Source organism: Lucilia cuprina, chromosome 4 (assembly GCF_022045245.1).
Source record: "Lucilia cuprina isolate Lc7/37 chromosome 4, ASM2204524v1, whole genome shotgun sequence".
Lineage (NCBI taxonomy): Eukaryota > Metazoa > Arthropoda > Insecta > Diptera > Calliphoridae > Lucilia > Lucilia cuprina.
In genome coordinates, this window is record NC_060952.1 from 97,524,858 (window position 1) to 97,545,615 (window position 20,758).

The 20,758-nt window shown below is 31.3% G+C and overlaps 2 protein-coding genes across 3 annotated transcripts; one reads left to right on the forward strand and one right to left on the reverse strand.

Moving 5' to 3' along the window:
• The first annotated feature begins 247 nt into the window (after positions 1-247).
• Positions 248-19,180, forward strand: LOC111676395 (cadherin-87A). Of its 2 annotated transcripts, none has more exons than XM_023437313.2 (23): positions 248-395; positions 8,576-8,672; positions 8,739-9,085; positions 9,142-9,287; positions 9,350-9,464; positions 9,521-9,713; positions 9,773-9,885; positions 9,952-11,021; positions 11,077-11,391; positions 11,453-11,681; positions 11,755-11,976; positions 12,038-12,142; positions 13,558-14,157; positions 14,218-14,625; positions 14,687-14,877; positions 14,952-15,610; positions 16,662-16,789; positions 16,858-17,133; positions 17,205-17,365; positions 17,515-17,616; positions 17,679-17,760; positions 17,821-18,051; positions 18,111-19,180. In XM_023437313.2, the coding sequence occupies exons 2-23, from the start codon at positions 8,609-8,611 to the stop codon at positions 18,183-18,185; spliced, it is 5,832 nt and encodes a 1,943-aa protein (XP_023293081.2). In that variant the 5' UTR covers positions 248-395; positions 8,576-8,608; the 3' UTR covers positions 18,186-19,180. The 2 variants fall into 2 exon arrangements, with proteins under 2 accessions (XP_023293081.2, XP_046804291.1); XM_046948335.1 differs by lacking the exon at positions 248-395 and adding an exon at positions 4,574-4,741.
• LOC124419345 lies at positions 11,934-12,832 on the reverse strand. The gene is made up of 3 exons (XM_046948336.1): positions 12,580-12,832; positions 12,331-12,531; positions 11,934-12,270 (listed from the first exon to the last, which is right to left on the reverse strand). The coding sequence occupies exons 1-3, from the start codon at positions 12,810-12,812 to the stop codon at positions 12,156-12,158; spliced, it is 549 nt and encodes a 182-aa protein (XP_046804292.1). The 5' UTR covers positions 12,813-12,832; the 3' UTR covers positions 11,934-12,155.
• Positions 19,181-20,758: the final 1,578 nt, after the last annotated feature.

A 20,758-nucleotide genomic window follows, 5' to 3' on the forward strand; every position in this document is an offset into this window, starting at 1 on the left:
AAAATTTTATAATATATTTAAATAGTTATATCTATATTATGATACAATAAATTAGTGTACCCTGATCTATATCTACATTGCTGAAAATAGTTAAACTTTATTATAAGCGCTCTGGCAACATTATTTCCATTTACAAAATCTAACACCTATCATCTGGCAGCTTGTTGTAATGTGGATGTCATCTTTGTTTACATTTGTGCAAGAATTGTTTTTGCCTTATTGTTGTTGTATTCATTCGATTGTGTACATGTAAAGATTCAAAAGAAAAAGTGTTTCGGAAAAAAAGAATCGTCGGGGTGTGTTGTAAAATAAAAAATTCTTAAAATTGTTGAAAGATTAATAAATAAATTAATTTGCAAAAATATAAAAATAAATTCAAGACTATGCACATTAAAGTAAGTTAATAAAAGTAAAACTGAGGAAGTACTAAAACCTCTAATGAAACTGAAGCTATTTCTTCATCAGCCCAACCTGTCTGTCAACAAAAAAAAATATAAAATCTTGTAATATATTCCCACAATATTGAGTACACATGCACGTATATTTCTACGATTTTTTACATGTATCTCTAACTTTAATCTGCTGTACAAATTGGGGGAACTTAATAAATAATATAAACAATAAGAGAAATCGAAATGTAAAAAAACTGAATAAAAATATTTAAAGAAACTGGTTGCTAATGAGCAAAAGAATTTTTTAAGAAAAGTTTTGTTTTGTGGAATTGGTGTATGCGTATGCAGTGCAGCTAGAGGATGATGGTGATAAGAGTAGCCAAGATCTTTGTGTAATGTATGAAAATTTCGAATTATTGATGTTTTTGCGGTGTGTAGGAGGCTGTTAGTTTTCAACTGACCTCTGCTACCTTTTCTTATTTAATTAACACAATTGCAAACAAAATTGTGACAAATTGTGATGTGAAATCATACAACGAGGTTGGTTGGAAAATATTTTTAATAAAATTAATTGAGTACACAAGAATATGCAAGGGCCAAGTCTAATGAAGTCTTTATTGTAACACAACTAGTCTAGAGACTATTCTTTCTATGGACTACATTGTTGTTAAATATCTGTTCTATAAACTAGCTTTACGTCTAGTTTATGCTATACGCACAATTGGGACGAACGACGAATTTTTCGGAACGAATTTTCGTCGTCAGATATAGAACACACTAATTTATATGAAGATACGCACAATCAATGCGTATGACGAAATTCGTAATACGTAACGAACTGTGTGATATGTAGTTTGATTTCTATTTCTAACGCAGACGAACGACGAATTAATTCGGGGAAAATAGTTTAAATACCAATTCCTGTAGCCCGATTTTTTTGAAATTTGGCGGTTGTGATTACAGTTAATGACAATACAATATTATGTTCGAAAATTCGAAGTTATGTTCGAAAAATTGTTTATGCTCTTAAAATAATCTCTGGGTCATAAAATCTAAAAATAAAATTTTCGAAAATTTGAACTTAAGTTCGAATTTTTTAAAATAATCTTTGGGTCATAAAAAACTAAAAATAAAATTTTCGAAAATTCGAACTTAAGTTCGAAAAATTTTTAAAACCATTAAAACCAGTTCTGGTGGCTCAAATTGTCTGAAATTTGTCTGTTTGAAGTACACACGATGACACTACAATGGTATGTTGGAATATTTGAAATTAAGTTTGAAAATTCGATGTTCGAAAAATTTTTTAAGCTGTTAAATAAATCTCAAAATTGGGGATATTCACAAAAATATAATTTTAGTTCTTTTCAAGGTTAATTTCTTATATTTTCTAATTTCGAAATTATATTCGAATAAATTTTAAAGCTGTTAAAATTATCTCAAAATCGTGAAGATTTACAAAAATATAATTTTTGTACATTTTTCTTACTTTTTCCAATATCGAACAAACAAATTTTGAAACGAATTCGTAGTACGAATAATTTGATTGTGTTCCATTTGATAAATTTACGCAACGAATTGTTATCATCTAGTTCGTCGTGCTATACGAAATTCGTCGTTTGAGTTATAAATAAATTCGTTATAAACTTCATATATAAATGTAAATATCTAGTTTAAAATAAGCAATTAATGCTCAATTGCATTGAAACATATTCAGTTATAAGATTCTTTTCAGACGGCTTTCTTAATATCTTCTTAAGAAAGTGATTCAACAGTAATTTTAAAAGGGAAAGAGGAACATTTGCCACGATATGAAATTGACAATTTTGCTCTAAATTTTTAAACATATCTAAAGAATTAAAAGCAAAAAATGTATTTGCATTGACGGGAAGTTGTAGCTTTTTGAACTTCACAAAACATGTGAACCAACTCTGCTATTCAAATCAATAATTAAAATTTAATTGTTACAATACCATATGTTAATAATTTCAAAAATTATTCAATACTAACGCAAATTTTACTTTATAAAAAAATTAAAAACTTTTAATTTAACTTATTCTAAAAAATCTGAATAATTGTTAATTGTAATATCATACAAATAATTAATTTTTTATACACAAACACTGTTTCTCATATAGTACATACTTATATACTCTACACACAATATCCATCTTTTTAATATGCACCATATTAATAAAACAAAAATTAAATTTTAGTATACAAAGCCTTACATTTGAGAATACATATGTACCTACAAAATATTTAGAGATTTCCATAATATTGCCTGTAGTACATTCATGTTTGAATTTAATTTAATAATTTTATTGCTTTGCTTATTGTTTAATTATTTATTGTTGTTGTGGATTTTTTTTTTACTTATAATTTCTGACATAGTCCATAATGGCATTGAATTGTTTATACGTTGAGACGTGTTTAAATCAGAAAAGAAGAAAAAATAGTTTATATGTATTTTGTCTACGATCGCATATATACTAGGCAAAAGAGTTTAATGCAAATTTGTTTTTTTAACAAACTACAAAAAACGACAGTTACTAGATAGTATGTCAATTTTATAAAAATATGTTAATTTTAGTTTTAAAGAAATTTCTTTTAATTTATTTTTTGCTTTTTATTTTTGAAAATGTACCGCTTTGTTTAAGAATATTGAGGCAAATGATTTAAGATTACGTTTTTTTTTTCTTATGTTCTCTTTTGGGTTTAATTTCTCAGATTAATTTAAAGTTAGTATTAACCCTTAAGATGGAAACTAAATATTGTTTAAGAGAATGAATTGATATTTTCGAAAAATAAACACAAAATTAAAATTTAATCAAATTTAAAATTGTTTTCAAACATTTTTTAAAGAATTTTTTTTTTAATTTTTTATAAAATTCAAAATTATTTTTAAGAAAATGTCCTCCAAAAAACTATAAAATTTGAAATTTTCGATTCTTTTCATTTAAATTATAAAATTTAATGCAAAAAACTTTAAGGGGATTATTTTGTAAATCCCTTCACCTCGCTTCACTTCAATTTTCATATAAATTCAAAAATTTGTCTGAAAATATTTTCAACACAAGCTGAAGTGTTTTACAAAATATGGAGGTAAGTCTCGATTGGCGTTGAGACCAAGGAAATTGTCACCTTCAGAACTGCTTCTGAGGAAGCGTTATGGAGTCGACACTCGTTCTTTGGAACGCCTCTGGAACAAGTTATTTAATCAATGATTTTTGTTTGAATTTGTCAACGTCGGAACTATTTCCAAGGAAGCTTTTGATCACTTACATACATATACATTTCTTACGTAAAAATTTAAAATATAATTCTTCCGCACCTCTAATCTTTTGAAATATTTTTTATAAGGATATACGTTACAAACAGCAAACTTTCTATTCTTTCGGTACCATTCAATTCGGGAACTCTTTAGTATCATGTACTTCAGTGGAATGCAAAAATATACATTTTGTGTTTTCTATTTCGATAAAAACAAGTTTATAAATTTTTTAATTTTTAAAATTTTTTTTCAATTGATTCCAAGAAGTTTTTCAGGAACTAGTATGCGTTCCATTGAACTAGTGCAGTAGCAATGTATAAGTAGTTTCAAAGAAATAGTTCCTATTTAGAAGTATTTAAGAACAATATTCTAAGGAACGGGTTCCAGAAGTAATGGCGAAACTACTATTTCCAAGACTGTTGTTTAAGAATCTGAAGTGGTTCTGTTTTCACTCGTTCTAGAACTAGTAGTTTTTAAAACAAGTTCTCAAAATTTTTCATGGAAAGTTTTATAATATTACAAATTGTCTAAGCCCCGTTAACTCCACCACCGGTTATCGTTTAACCGAAAGTTATTCTGCCGATTAAAATTTAATTTAACCTTAAGATAAAAAAATAACCAGACATTGTGATAATGGGGGTAACAAATTCTCTTGAGTTTAAAATTATTAAAATTGTCTTATAAATTCGAAATTATCAGACAATTTTTTTCTGAATTGAAAATAATACTAAAATATTCTGTTTAAAAATTTCTATTTAAAATCTTATATTCTTTTAATTCAACTTATTCCACTTTTAACATTTATGGTTTAATTCTAAATTCTTATTATAGTTATAACATCAAGCAGCTAAAAAAAATTCTACTACCATTCAGTCAGTCATTGCTTGAGCCACATTGTCTGATGCTCAGAGTTTAGTTTATTTTACGCTCTTGAACCGACAACAAGTATAAATTGTGGAAACGCGCTTAAAAGTTTGTTATTCGAAAACGGGTTTAAAAATTCATTTCAACCACTCGATATACACAAACATTCAAGCTTGTGAACATAAACACACACACTCACTCATTCACTACAAACGTAAGCAGTCAACAGATAAAAAAAGTAAAAACAATCTTAAAAAAGTTTGTCTGAAAAGAAGAAAAAGTCTTAAAGAATTATACTAATGAATTCAAATATAACAACAAAAAAAGCAATCTATGTGTGAAATTTTTTGTGTTTGTATATCTTCAGCAGCACAAAAAAAAGAAAAAAATATATAAAATAAAAGTTAAAATCAGTTATTAAATGATATTTAAAATATAGAAGAAAAAATACCAAACAAACCAGCTGCAAGTGTATATAAAAAGTTTAAATACCAAGCTTCACTTAAACTACAAAAAATTCAAGAGAAAAGAAATACTATTGAATATTTTTTTTCTTATTATTGATATTGACCTAAAAATAATTGTTTTTGACCCAATGTTTATTTATTGTATTATGATGGCATTTGTTAATAATGTCTACAATTATATATTTCCATGGTTGGTTAAACAATCAATATTAAACAAAAGAAATCAAAAGACAAAAATTATTAAATAAATATTTTATTTTTACATAACTTTAGTTAAAGTAAATTTAAATAAAATTTTAGAAGAAAAAAATATAAAACCACAGCAAGATGCAACAAGACAAATTCAATATACCAGTTGTACAACAACGTCATGATCATCATCAACATCATCAGCACCAGCATTTAACTTCTACTATTGGATATTTAAAGACATACAAGCCCACCACAAATACAAACACACACATACAAACAATCTTTAATACAGCTACAACTGTTTTTAAGCCAAACTCAGCCAGATCTACATTATTTAAGTTTTTTTTTTTTTTTTTGTCTAAGTGTACCTAACAGTAACCAGATTTTTTATTTTATTTCTTTCTTTAGAAATGTTTTGAGTAGTTAGGTTTCATATTTTCCGGGTTACATGCTAAAGGCCAAAATATTTTACTTAATATTTTTAGGAAGTTGATGTAACTTTAAGAATTTCCCACATTTGTATGCAAAGAAATGTTAAAAATTTTTGTTTTTTTATATGAAATCCTTAAAGCAATAGTTAAATGTTTAAAATGTATTCTCATATTTGGTTTTATTTAACAGCTTTTTAGTTTTTAATTTCTTTAGTAAAAACTTTAAAAAAAAAATATTTAAAAAATATATACAAAATACAGAGAAGCAGCTACTAACAAAATCTGTGTAAAAATTCATAATTTTATTGATATTTAAAACAAAAAAACATTTTTATTAGCTTTCTCCTGATGAGTTTTGTTATAAACAAAAGCTTTTATTCTTAAAATTTTTAAACCTTATAATTTATTTATATATAATACAAAAAATACAATATAAACGTATTAACCCTGCAAAAATTATTGAAGTACAGTATCCGTTTAAGTAATCCAAAAACTTATCCCCTGTAAACAAAATTGGAGTACATCATTTTAATTTTTTGAAAACAATAGTATCCAAAGCCATCATTACATGAGACCACGTGTAATCAACATGTAAGTAGTTTTAGAATAAATCCGATGTAATGCATGGATGGATTACGTGGTGATCATCTAGGACATCACTATGTTCAATGGAATATGTTTTTTTCATTAGTTTTGAACCAGTTCTAGTCCTTTTAGGAGTACTCTTTACATGCGTATGCGTAGTAGTCTCAATTGTTGGAGAAAAGTTTTAATTTCTTTAAATTTTGAAATTATTTAAAATTAGTTTTACAATTAGTTGTGAAGATACGACAGTTTTTAATAAATTTTAGAACAAGTAAGAATCTATAATCGGCCCTGACGGACCAGTGAATAGTATGTAAGATAGGTTGGCAGATCATCCTCGCGATATCATCACTGGGGACACTCTTGGGTCCAGTAATTGAACCCTTTGTGATACCTAAAAAGAGGAAAAACGGTCAGAGTATAAGTACACTTCGACCTAATCACTCTGGTTCCTAGACAAAATCAGTTTGTCGCATGAATGTAGGAATCTATCTTCGGATATTGACCTCCGATATATCCGATAAGTCATGCAGAAAATAGCTACCTATCAGACCCATTCTTTGATCAGATAGGGCGGGACAACGACAGAGAAAGTGAATAATACTATCTTCTTCCTCTTTATCCTGGCAGATGGCCACATAAACCTTGCCTGTCTGTAGGTCCATCTGCATTGCGCACATTTCACGTATCAAGTGTTTGCAGGTTGAAAACGGCATGCCCACAAAAGGGTCAGTATGCTCTCTTGCAAACGAGGAACCTAGCTTGGTAAGAGAGTCCGCAATGGTATTACCAGAAATTTGTCCTATTGTGGAATGTTTCGCCATCTCGTTAAGTGATGCCCGGCATTCTAGGACAAAGTTTGATGTCGTGTAGACACCACTTAGAGCCTTAAGCGCTGCCTGACTCTCGGTATAAATTCGAATACTAACACCGTATTTTCGGTAAAACCTGAGCCAATTTGCAGCCCGTTTTATGGCTGATACTTCAGCCTGAAGAACGCTACATTGGTTGGGAAGCTGGAAGGAGTCTTCCGTTCCCGAATGTTTTATATAGAAGCCACACCAAGGTTTGATTTGGAGCCATCGGTGAACACCTTATACGATCTGTCATGGAGGATTGTTTCCATCAAAAGACGGTTTGGCGATGCAATTCGATATTGTCAGGGATCTCTTCTGGACAATTTAGAATGACCTGACTCAATCATATACCAATTGTATTGAGTCTATCCCCCCGGGGGCAAGTTACCTTGGCGAGACCTTCGCCTTGGTGTTATTGCAATCCCAGGGTATGAAGAGGTGGCCAATACCTCCAATCTGACCGGGATTGAAAAATTGTTCACAGTCTACTGTTTGGCTTAGTTGCCAGAGGTCAGAAAGTAAGTGGCGGTTAAAGGACTGATGCATAATAATATTCAATATTTCGGGATAAGTTCGGTGCTGTTGCCGAGAACAACAGATACCCCGCAGTCGAGGGACTAAGCGTTGGAAATGAGTTGGTATTATTTGTATATGGTACGGGATGAATGAGAGGTTCGGCAGCCCCTACCCACCCGTCTACCTGATGAATGTGCCGTATGTTTTTCTCTTATGAATGTGTCGTATAAATGATGTGCTGGGTTGAATGATGATGTATGAAAGGTATTATATACTTTTGATACCATTGAATTTTCCTTCCTTGTCCAGATATGTTCAGAGTTTACTCTGTTCATATCAGAATTACCACAGTGTATCCCTATAAGAACAATGTCTACGGCTTATTGACGGATCGTACTTCAGTCTACCGGTTACGTCTCTAGGCGCTGTTGCCGAATCAACAGAGGCCATCCAATGATCAAGAGATTAGATAGCTCGAGTACTCCAGCAAAGTACTTGTGCATGGACCGGTCAGAACCAATGTACAAATATTGCCACCGGCGATCTTCATTGAAGAACAAAGGGGCAATGGTAGACCGTTCTCAAGTCTACCCAGTGGTTGTAAAAGACCACCGAGGGATAAGGCCGTCAAGGCAGGTGGTTAAACTATCGACATTCCTGTATCGAGTCTAATGGCCGCGTTGAGGGCAACCTCTTGAGCTATTGATCTAATGGCCATCCCATCATGACAGAAAAAATAGGTATATGTGATATTTTTTTTTATCACATATACCTTTTTACTTTTTTTAATTAAATTTTAAAATGTGTCTAGATACGTGATAAAATTTAATAACTTTACATTTCTGGTTTTCAATTAAAATCTTTAAATTATCAAAATAGTTTTTTTTATGAAATATGAAAACAAAATTTAGATTTAAATAAATTAATATTAAAACAGATAAATTTTCTCAACATACTAAAATCATCTAATATTTTAATTATTATTTTATTTTCACTACAGCCACTATTACCGGTAGATGACGATTCATAAAAAATGCCTAAAAATAGAACTTTGATCTATTTGCTGTTGCTTTTAGCTAACAGTGTTTTGATTATTTGTAAGTTCACATCATAAAATGCTACTTCTTTTACCTAAAATATTGCTTATACTTTTTCCTTGACAGGCGAAACAAATTATCCTCCAATCTTTCGTCAAGTCAATAATAATATTGTACTTTCGGAAAATACGCCTGTCGGTTCGGTGGTCTATCAATTGGAAGGTTCTGATCCTGAGGGTAGTAATGTTACATTCGGTTCTATAGGTTCGGAACATTTTGAAGTTGATCCTATATCGGGTAATATTACTCTAATTAAGCCTTTGGATCGTGAAGAAAGGGATAGTTTAAAATTTCTAATCACAATACGTGATCAAGTGTCCGAAGATGGTGAATCAGAATTAGATAATATAGTTCAAGAGACTATAACGATTATAGTATCGGATGAGAATGACAATCCACCAGAATTTCAAAATGTAAGTGTATGAGTAATAGTTATAGCAATAACAAGTATGATTTGCTAAAATTTTAGACCCCCTATGGAGCTGATGTTAATGAAGATACCCCCATTGGTACGGTTATTTTCAATTCCATATTAGTTAAAGATCGTGATACTGTAGGAGAGAGTTTGGATTTGAAATGCATACCACAAGAACAATCACCAGATGCCTGTGATAAGTAAGAAATAATAAAATGACACAAGCCGTTTACCAGTTTTCAATTAATCTTTTATTTTACAGATTCCGTTTAGATATCCTGAAAAGAGAGCCCACAATTTTAACAGCCAATGTTGTTTTAAATCAGCCTTTGAATTACAATCAACGTACAATTTATCATTTCCTAATAGAGGCCACTGTAAGTTATTGAACATATTAAGATAAATTCTTATTATAAATTTAATTTTTATTTAGGATGGCGTTCATCAAACTAGCACAAATTTCGAGGTACGTGTTAAAGATGTTCAAGACAAGCCTCCCGTATTCTTAGAATACAAATCGAATGTTATTGACGAGGACAGTCCCATTAACACTTTAGTTTTGAAAATACAAGCCAGAGATGGTGATACTGGAGAGCCCAGAAAAATTGTTTATGATTTATTGACAAGTAAGTTTAGCTTAGGTTTGTTTAATTTAGAAAACATTCTTAAATAATGATCTTTATAGATCCCATGGACTATTTTCTATTGGATGAACATACGGGTGAATTAAGAACGGCCAAACCTTTAGATCGTGAAGCTTTACCAGATGGTGCTGGTATTATGAAGCTGACCGTAAGAGTAAGTTTTCGTAAATGAGATTTTTAACTTAAAACAAAAATCTAAACTGTTTTTTTATATTACTAGGCCCGTGAAGTTGTTAATGGTGTACCCAGTAATGATCCCATGGAGAGTAGCACTGCTACTGTTACCATAACTATACGTGATGTTAACGACTCACCACCCACTTTCAATAGAAAAGAATATAATGTTTCTCTACCTGAAAATACCGCCACCGGTACACCTTTAGCTTTGGATATGAATGTTACCGATCGTGATGTGGGCATTAATTCTAAATTTTCTTTGCGTCTAGAGGATGTTTCAGAGGTTTTCGAAGTAGAACCACAATTGGTGACAGGTTTCTCACAGGTACACATACGTGTAGCCAATGGTAGTTTGGATTATGAAAATCCCAATCAGCGTAAATTTATTGTATTGGTTATAGCCGAGGAAACCGATACAAATCCCAAATTATCCTCTACGGCTACCATTACAGTGTCAGTATTAGATGTAAATGACAATAAGCCCATGTTTGAGCAAGAATCCTATTCCGCATCTGTTTCCGAGTCCGCTTTGCCGGGACAATATATTACTACTATAACGGCCAAAGATATGGATTCGGGTAATTTTGGTGATGCTGGTCTGCGTTATAGTTTATCGGGAAATGGAGCCGAACTATTTCATGTAGATGAAAAGACTGGTGTAGTTACTCTGGCCGATTGCAGTAAGATTAAAGAAACTACAAGTGATAATACAAGACGTAAACGACAATATGAAGATATAACTAGTTATTTGATGAGTGCTCAAGGCGATGAAGAGCATAATGATGCTGATTACGAATATAGACTGTTAAAGAGTCCCGATGCCATAGATGTCAATAATGAATTGATGCCAGAACCGTCGGCATTGCCTAAAACATGTTTGGATTATGAAACAGAAACTACTTATTTCTTATCGTATAAGGCTACCGATGATGAGGGTAAAGGTACCAATTCAGTGGTATCTTTACGTATTTCGGTAACAGATGCCAATGATTCACCTCCCGTCTGTGAAAGTCCTTATTATAGAGCCTCGGTAGATGAGGGTTCAAGAGTATTTGAGGCTCCTTTAATAGTAAAAGCTCGAGATGCTGATACTGTTTCGGATATAACCTATAGGTTTGTGGTCGTCTTGCTTTTATTGTTCTTTTTAATTCGAAAATTTCTCTTTTAGTATTGTTGGTGACAAACATATTCAGGACACATTTGTCATAGACAATCAAACTGGCCAAATTACCATAAGACCCAATGCCACTCTCGATGTTACCCATTTGAAAAACGATAATCTAGTCTTTTCCGTACAGGCTCATGATGGCCTTTTCTCTACCAATTGTCATATTAATATTACAGTACGAGATGTTAATAATCATGAGCCCAAATTTTTAGCTGACACTTATTCTGCTGTAGTGGAGGAAAATTCCGAAATTGGCAGAAGTGTAGAGAAATTGGAAGCGGAAGATTTAGATTCGGGCATAAATGCGGAAATAAGGTGATGAAATTCTTTAAGGATCATTAGATAGTTTTATTCACATTTTCGTTTTATATTCTAGATACCGCATACAGCAGGGTAGTTTTGATGATTTTCGCATTGATGAGACTACGGGCGAAGTGTTTGTTTCCCGTAAATTGGATTATGACAATCGTAATACTTATCAGATTGAAGTTATTGCCATGGATTTGGGTACGCCCAGCTTATCGGGCACAGCCACTTTGACTGTTAGTATTGTGAATAGCAATGACAAAGATCCATACTTTACGCCAGCGACACAACATGCAGAGGTACATTTCATTAATGCATTTTACCAATTGTTTTCATAACCCTTAATTAATTCGATCGCTTAAACTATTACAGGTACGTGAAGACACTCCCGTTGGCACTGTTTTCTATACTTTAATGGCCATCGATCCCGATGTCTCTGCCAGAGATGCTTTAGATTTTGCTGCCGTTGGTATTTCAGCCATTGACAAGGATGGCAAAGAGGTGGAAAATAGTGAACAATTTAAAGAATATTTTACCATAACACGCAGCGGTAAAGTAGTGGTCAATAAAAAACTCAATCGTAATCTATTTGCAGTAAGTATTTGCCAACAAATACATGTGTAAAAAAATGCTGTAATATTGTTTAACATAACAGGTCATACGTATTAATGTTTTGGTAACCGATAGTACAGCACCCACGGTACAACAAGGCAGTGGTTTATTAATTATCCAAATTATAGATGTCAATGAGGTGGCACCGGTAAGTTGGCAAGCTATTGTAAAGTTTCAAGTTTAATGAATTTTTCTTGGGACATAATACAACATTTTGATTGTACCAATTGTAAGGGAATACATTTCAATTGTTGATAATAATCGGAATAGATATTTCTGTAAGAAAAATAGGGAATTTTTTTACTGGTTTTAGAAATAAGATAAAAACAAACTTACAAGGCTGTTATGGCAAATGATATTTTAAATAAATTATTTAATACCAGTATAACAAATACACTCATATTGTGGATAGCTATGATTTTAGTTGTACAAAATCCCAAAATGATTTCAAAGAAATTTAAACCTATATGATCTATAGTTTGAGCTATTAAGGCGGGTAATAGAAGATGTGGTAATTGAGCTGTTAAAATGGGAAATCTTAAAATTCTCATTATAATTTCAATTTAATTTAATTTGCGAACTTACATGGCTATTATATTGGCTGCAAGAGTAATGTAACCCATAATAAATTTTAGTTCCAAATATAAACATATAAATATCACCAAAAATCTATGACATAAATTGCAATTATTTTGCAGTATAAAATCGACTTCCTGAAGCTCTGCTTGCAATTGATAAGGATTTAATAGGGCAGCTTTAAGGAGTATTAGGAAAATGTTTATACATAAAATTTTGAATTTACCAAATTCTAAATTCATTTGAATTTTTTTTTTTTTGTTTTTATATTTTCATGTTTATTGTTCGAAATTTTGAAAGAAACTGAATATTTTTTTTGATTTATTGTTTTATTTTATTGACTATAGAATAGACCATGTGTAATAAGTGCATCATGGAATAGACTGTAGCTCAGACTACAGATTAGGCTGTAGTGCAGATTAGACTAGACTATAGACTAGACTATAGACTAGACTATAGACTAAACTATAGACTTGACTATAGACTAGACTATAGACTAGACTATAGACTAGACTATAGACTAGACTATAGACTAGACCATAGACTAGACTATAGACTAGACTATAGACTAGACTATAGACTAGACTATAGACTAGACTATAGACTAGACTGTAGGCTAGACTATAGACTAGACTATAGACTAGACTTTAGATTAGACTATAGACTAGACTATAGACTAGTCTTTAGACTAGACTCTAGATAAGAGTCTTACAATAAAACTATAAACAAGACTATAGACAAGACTATAGACTAGACTAGACTATAGACTAGACCATACACAAGACTAACCTAGATATAATATTAGATTAGACTAAACTATAGACTAGACTTTAGACTAGATATAATATTAGATTAAACACTAGACTATAGAATAGACTACAATCTATAGAGACTAGACTACAAACTAGACCACAGTCTTAGTTCAGAAAGATAGATTTTACTGTAGTTTAGAGTAAAAATATATATTTTATATTTCATATTTTACAGAAATTCAGTTTACCCTGGACCATCGACAATCCCGTAATTAAACTTCAGATGGTAGAAGAACAACCCGTGGGAACAGTACTCACAACCTTGCAGGCCTACGATGAAGACTCTACCATTGGCGAATATGATATCTCAGCCAACGATTACTTTGATATCAACAAAACTACAGGAGTGGTTACTCTAACCAAACGCCTCGATTATGAAACTATTAAAGAAGTTAAATTTGTAGCCACAGTTAGTGATACCGGTGTTCCTTCGTTAACTTCCACAGCAGATGTTTTAGTCGATGTTATTAATCTCAACGATAATGAACCACAATTTACACAAAGTGAATATTATTTTAATATCACAGAAAATTCTCCCGTTGGCACAGTGGCGGGTAAAGTAGAGGCTTTTGATAAGGATTTGGGTGCCTTTGGCGAGATTACCTATTCTTTGATTGGAGAAAATAATAAATATTTTACCATTGATTCCTATACGGGTAATATAATGGTGGCCGATTCTTCTATATTGGATAGGGAAAAGGTAAAACAAATTACCTTAACAGCAGTGGCAAAAGATAAGGCACCTCTAACGGTACAGAAATCTACTACAGCAGCTGTAAGTTGGAGAAACTTAAAGAAATTTTAGTTTGAGGATTAAAATGTTTTCTATTTCTAGATTTATCTCAATGTTTTAGATGTTAATGACAATGCTCCCGAGTTTACACAAAATGAATATACCTCCGTAGTGGCAGAAAATGCGGCTTTAAATCCTCCTGCTGCCTTATTGCAGGTCAAGGCTTTCGATTTAGATGAGGGCATATTTGGTGATGTACGTTATGTTATAACGGCGGGCAATGATCAACAGCTTTTTAAATTAGATTCACAAACGGGTATTATATATCCAGCACGCAGTCTTAATGGCCAGAAAGGAGTTTTTGAATTGATTATATCAGCCCGTGATACTCAGGGCTCTGGTACCATGGAAGCCTTTACTAAAGCTATTATTACAGTTAAGGGTGTTAATCAACACAGACCGCAGTTTCTTATACCAGCTTTATCGAATGCCACCATTGAAATACCTGGAGTAATTATAGAAATGTTGTAAACGAATATTGTATTATATACAAGTTTTCTTTATTTTCTAGGATTCTGTGAAGAAGGATTATTTAGTTTTAACTGTTAAGGCGGCCGATAATGATACCGATGAGAATGGTCAAATCTTTTATCACTTACAAGTCAATGATCAAAATCTGCAGGAAACAGAAGAATTTAAAATAGATCTCGAAACGGGTGAATTAAGAACAAATAAAGAGCTGCATCGTAAAGAGAAATCAAAGTAAGTATGATAAAGGTTAAACTTAACTATTACAGTTTTAATAAATATTATTATCATCTTACTTTTTCCGGCAGCTTTGATTTAATACTAGTAGCCCGTGATGCCGGCAATCCCACACCATTTGAAACTTTGCGTTTCCTTACGGTCAGCATTATAGATGCTAATGAAAATCGCCCAGAATTCCCCGATGCCAGCAATCCCTATCGTATACAAATTGTCGAAAATAATGAACGTAATGTAAAAATCGGCAAAATACAAGCCACTGCACGCAATAAACACAATAAGGATGTCTTCTACTATATGCTACTGGGTAATGAAGATGGTGCCTTTGTAGTGGACAAAACTACAGGAGATATTTTTACCAATAAATCGCTGGATAGAGAAACTACCGATTCGTATACTTTATACATATTGGCGAGTATTAAACGTGATCTTCATATATCGGACGAAGAAAGAGCTTCCTTTTCGATAAAGACTTTAGATCGTGATAATACAGTGGCCAAGGTTATTATAACGGTATTGGATGAAAATGATAATGCACCAGTTTTTATGAATGACATATACTATGCTGGAGTTAATTCGAAGGCGGTAATTGGTACTGAAATTATTTTAGTCAATGCTACAGATGCTGATATTGGCAAGAATTCACAGATTGAATATATGATTACGTCGTCGAATTTGTATAAGTTTGGAGCGAATAAGACTACGGGTTCCATAGTGCCAAGTCCATTTGGTAAGTCTTTTTTTTTAATGCGTTATTAATTTTTTGAAGATTTGAACTTATGTTCTCTAAATTTAAAGGATTTTAAGAATTTTTTTTTAATATTGAGATTAATTTCGAAAATTTGATCTAAAGTTCGAAAAATTCAAAATTACCTCAACATCATTAGGATTTCAAAAAAATATAAATTTATTCTAATTTCAAACATAAACATTTTGAAATTTTCATATATTTTCATTTAAAAAACTAATTTTGAAAATTCGAAGTCAAATTCAATATTAGTTTTATTTAAGGTCATTATACCCTACACCACTATAGTGGGGAGGGTATTATACGTTTGTGCTGATGTTTGTAGCATACAAAAATATTGGTCTAATACCCACCTTAAGGTATACCGATCGATTCAGAATCATTTTTTGAGTAGATTAAGACATGTCCGTCCGTCCATGTAAACCTTGTGCGCAATTTTCAAGATAATTTGATGAAATTTAGACCAAGCATGTTTTTTGGCACAGGGACGAAGCCTATTGAAAATGGTTGAAATCGGTCTATTATTTCACTTAGCCCCCATACAACCGTACCTCCCGATTTGAACTTTTTATGCCATAATTACGTCAAATATTCTATTATCTCTATAAAAATTGGTATAAATAAGTTTTATATAAGTATAAATGACACTGCAGATTTTCGTAAGGATTGGCCCTTATTTGACCCTAGCCCCCATACAAACCCCCCTTCGAAAAATGTCTTAAACCTCTAAAATTGACTTGTAACCATTTGTATCGCAATGAAACTCAACAAAACTAACTGTTATTTAAAAATATATCCTTTTCCCAAATTTACCAAGGATCGGCCCATAATTGACCTGTATAAAGCCTCATTTAGAAATTTTGGTTTTTTTCAACATAAAAGTTTCTTTATAAAAAGTAAACATTTTAAAAATATACTCATTGTGTAGGGTATTATATGGTCGGCCATGCCCGACTATACTTTCCTACTTGTTTTATAACTAAAAATATTTCAAAATAATTAAAAATGTTTTTGTTTTAACTTTTCTTTCCAGCCATTTCCAGTGAAGGTAGAATATCAACTGGCGCCTTTATGGCCGAATACAATCAAGATCGTTTTGAATTAGAGGTGATAGCCAAGGAGGTGGAGGCACCACAACGTATAGCTAGAGCCAAAGTTATAGTAAGTTTTATTTCATTTATCCGTTTCAAGGCAAAAATCTAAATTTCATATCTTAACTTTATTAACAGGTTTGGATCTACGACTATAGTCAACTAGTGCGTGTCATACTTTCACGACCTCGCGAAGAAGTAACCCAGCAACAAGATGAAATCATAGCCGAACTGCGTAATGCCACTCAACATCGTATTATTGTGGATGAGCTGCGCTATCATGTTGACTCGATGGGACGCATACGTATGGATTGGTCTGATCTATTTTTCCATGCGGTCGAACCTAATACTAAACAAATTTCACCCGTTGATGAGATACTCAAAGTTATAGATGCTAATTATGATTATTTAAGGGTAATTTTTTTTTTGTTTTGTTTATTTGGAAAAAATGTATGATTTTTTTTTGTAATTGTTTATCTCTTTAGGATTATTATGCTGGTTTTGCAATTGAAAATGTTGTCCCTGCTTATATAACAATTGTCCAAGAAGAGTTTGATTTAGCTGTAGCTGGTCTTGTGGCTTTAGTTATTGTTCTATTTGTGGGGGTAGTTAGTTTTATTGTGCTCTGTTGTTGTCTTAAACATTGGTGAGTTGTTTGTTTTGTGTCAATGTGGTGTGCCTATGTAGGAAAATGTACTTTAATATTTTTCCTTAAAAGGCCACCTTTTTGTAGATTTATTTTTTTTTTTTTTTGGTTTATTTTTATATTTATTTCTTTGTTTATTAAAACTTTAGGAATCTCTCTGTGCCTACCGAAAATAGACGTAAAGAAGCCTTAATAAAAAAACAAATCATTGAAGATTTAAATACAACCGAAAATCCTTTATGGATTGAACAGTAAGTACAAATTTTGTCTTTAATAATTTGCACTTTAATGGCTTTTGTTTTAATTTCTTTAGAAAACTAAAACTGTATGAAGAACAGGAACTAACCATGCAAGTATTTTCCGAACCGGATCATATTTCCACCTCAGATGTACCAGTAAGTTTTACTCAATCTCCCTAAAACATCAATTACAATAACAATTTCTTATAATTTTAGGGACACATGGATCATTGTGGTTCCATCGAGCATGTACATCAAACTATAGACAATACTTATGCCACTATACAACCAAGACATGGTAATCATGGCGGTAATGGTGTGGGTGTTAATGTAGCCACTAATAATGCACATAACAGTCATCATGGTCGTGGCATGGAACCGCCACCACCACAACATATAAGTGATTTTGCCGATTATGCTACGTTGCGTAATAATCGGGTACCTTCAGTAAGTTTTTAAATTTACTTTACTCTTAATATAATTACTAATTTACTTTTTTGTTGCAGATGTTTGAATTTACTGGTTCAACATTCCAGGCACCAATTAGGGATGGTGATGATGTTGTCACCGAATTAATTTAAGTATTTTACACAAAATTGTGAACAGAAAAAAAAACTCGAATCATATTTAAAGCTTAAAAAGGCTTTAAAAAAAAACCAAGTTATTTATTACATTAGGCAGGTAATAAAAATAAAAATAAATTTATAATTTTTGATAGATTTATACTATTTATGGAGCAGCTATTTTTTTTTGATAAACACAAAGAAAAGAACAAGTATTTTAATTTGCTAGAATTTTTACTAAAAAAAATCATATATTGCCAGGACAATAATATGAAAAAGGCAGCAATTTAAGTAAACAAAACTAAAAAATAATAAAATTTGCTCATAAAAGCATTTATAGGAAACGTAAACGTATTTCCCGTTGAAAAAAAACAATAATATTTAATGCTTTTTTTACACTATCTCACTTTATATACAACAACAATTTTGCATATTTACAACTTAGTGTAGTAAAACTATTTTTATAAACATCTATACGAAGTAATATATACAAAATATAATTTAATTTAACTAGAATTATTAAACAGCTTAAATGAAATTAAACAAAATTTATGAAAATATTAATATTTTTGGCCAACTGACTGAGTTAAAAAACACCAACTTTCTCTAAATTATAGCTCAATTTGTTTAAAAACTATTTGCTTCCATTCTCTTTTTTTATAATCATTATAATAAAATTTAGTTTATATTTTTTAGTAATAAACTCTTTTTTGTAGCATTTTAATTGTGTAGTTTAAGTTTTTGTAGCCTTTCTTGCTTTAAAGTTTAGTTTTCTTTTTTTGTAATTTTTATATATAAACATTTACAATATATTACTTTATAAATATTAATAAATTAGTCCAATAGTTTTTAAGTCGAAAATATATATATATAACTTTAATTCTTTATGCATAAGTACAAATTATTAAGCTTCCATTTATATTAGCAAAACTGACAAAATTGCAAACAAGAAGTTATATGTAACTACTACAACTACACACAAAGAAATGCAATAAAAATTATAAAAAACATAAGTTATTTTAATAAATTGAAATCAAAAACCTATAATAAGGTTTGAAATTAAGGGGAAAATGTTTTTTTTTTTTTTTTTTTTTTGGGTTTTGATTAGGATGGCGGTGCATCAAGCACTCATATTGCCAGGTTATCACACGTTTGTCCAGAGAAAACCCCACCAACCGACCTATACCTTCATATAGGAAGTTGGAGCATCCGGACTTGATTTCATCAAAAGTATAATGGTCTCCACCAGTATATATTTGAGTTTAAATGGTCTCCACCAGGTTATATCGTGAGTATTTTATGGTCTCCACCAGGTTATATCGTGAGTATTTTATGGTCTCCACCAGTTAAAAACGTTTGAGTATTCTATGGTCTCCACCAATAAAACATAACCTCACTTGAGGTAATACGAGAGCACGAGGTTAATGTAGACAACATATAACTTTGAACAGTTATATGAAGTAATACATTACACCAGTGCGAGCGAGACGCAAAACTGTCGAAAGCCAGGCAACAAACACAAGCCTGAACGCGTTTAAGAAATAATCGCGATGACGCGAGAGTTGTTCCCCAACTCAGACCTGAATTACGACTGGGGAAAATGTTTAAAAAATTTTAAACCTACATAAAATGTTCAAAGTGATGCTTTTAGTAGGGTTCTATAAATCTACTTTCGAATAATCGAACAATCGACTTTTTGTCCAAAAAAGTCGAAGTCGACTATTTTGTTCCAAAAAAGTCGATAACTCGACTATAGTCTATGAGAAAAGACTTTGTAAATAAAAGTCAAAAAGTCGAAAAAATCGGAAAAAGTCCAAAAAAGTCGAAAAGTCGAAAAAAATCGAAAAAAGTCGAAAAGTTGGAAAAGGTCGAAAAAAGTCGGAAAAAGTTGAAAAAAGTCGAATATAGTCGAAAAAAGTCGGAAAAAGTCGAATATAGTCGAAAGTCGGAAAATGTCGAAAATAGTCGAAAAGTCGGAAAAGGTCGAAAAAAAGTCGGAAAAAGTTGAAAAAAGTCGAAAAGTCGAATATAGTAGAAAGTGTGAAATAGTCGAAAAAAAGTCGGTAAAATCGAATATAGTCGAAAGTCGGAAAATGTCGAAAATAGTCGGAAAGTCGAAAATAGTCGGAAAAAGTCGAAAAAGTCTAAAAAAGTCGGAAAAAGTTGAAAAAGGTCGAAAATAGTCGAAAACTCGGAAAAAGTCGAAAAAAGTCGGAAAAAGTAGAAAAGTCGACTATTTATAAAATATTAAAAGTCGAAAAATCGACTTTAAAATAATTGAAAAAAAGTCGAAAAATCGACTTTTAATTAAATGAAAAAAGTCGAAAAATCGACATTTAATTAAATGAAAAAAGTCGAAAAATCAACTTTTAACTAAATGCAAAAAGTCGAAAAGTCGACTTTTTATAAAATGCAAAAAGTCGGCTTTTCGTTTCAACTATAGAACCCTAGGTTTTAGTACAAAACCCAAGCATATTAAAGGCTAAAATTCTGAGCAACAATGTTGCCGAAGTTTAAAAACTTTGTTGTATTTTAACAAAATTAAATAGAAAACGAATGTGGGAATTATGAAAAAATATATTTTCTATATG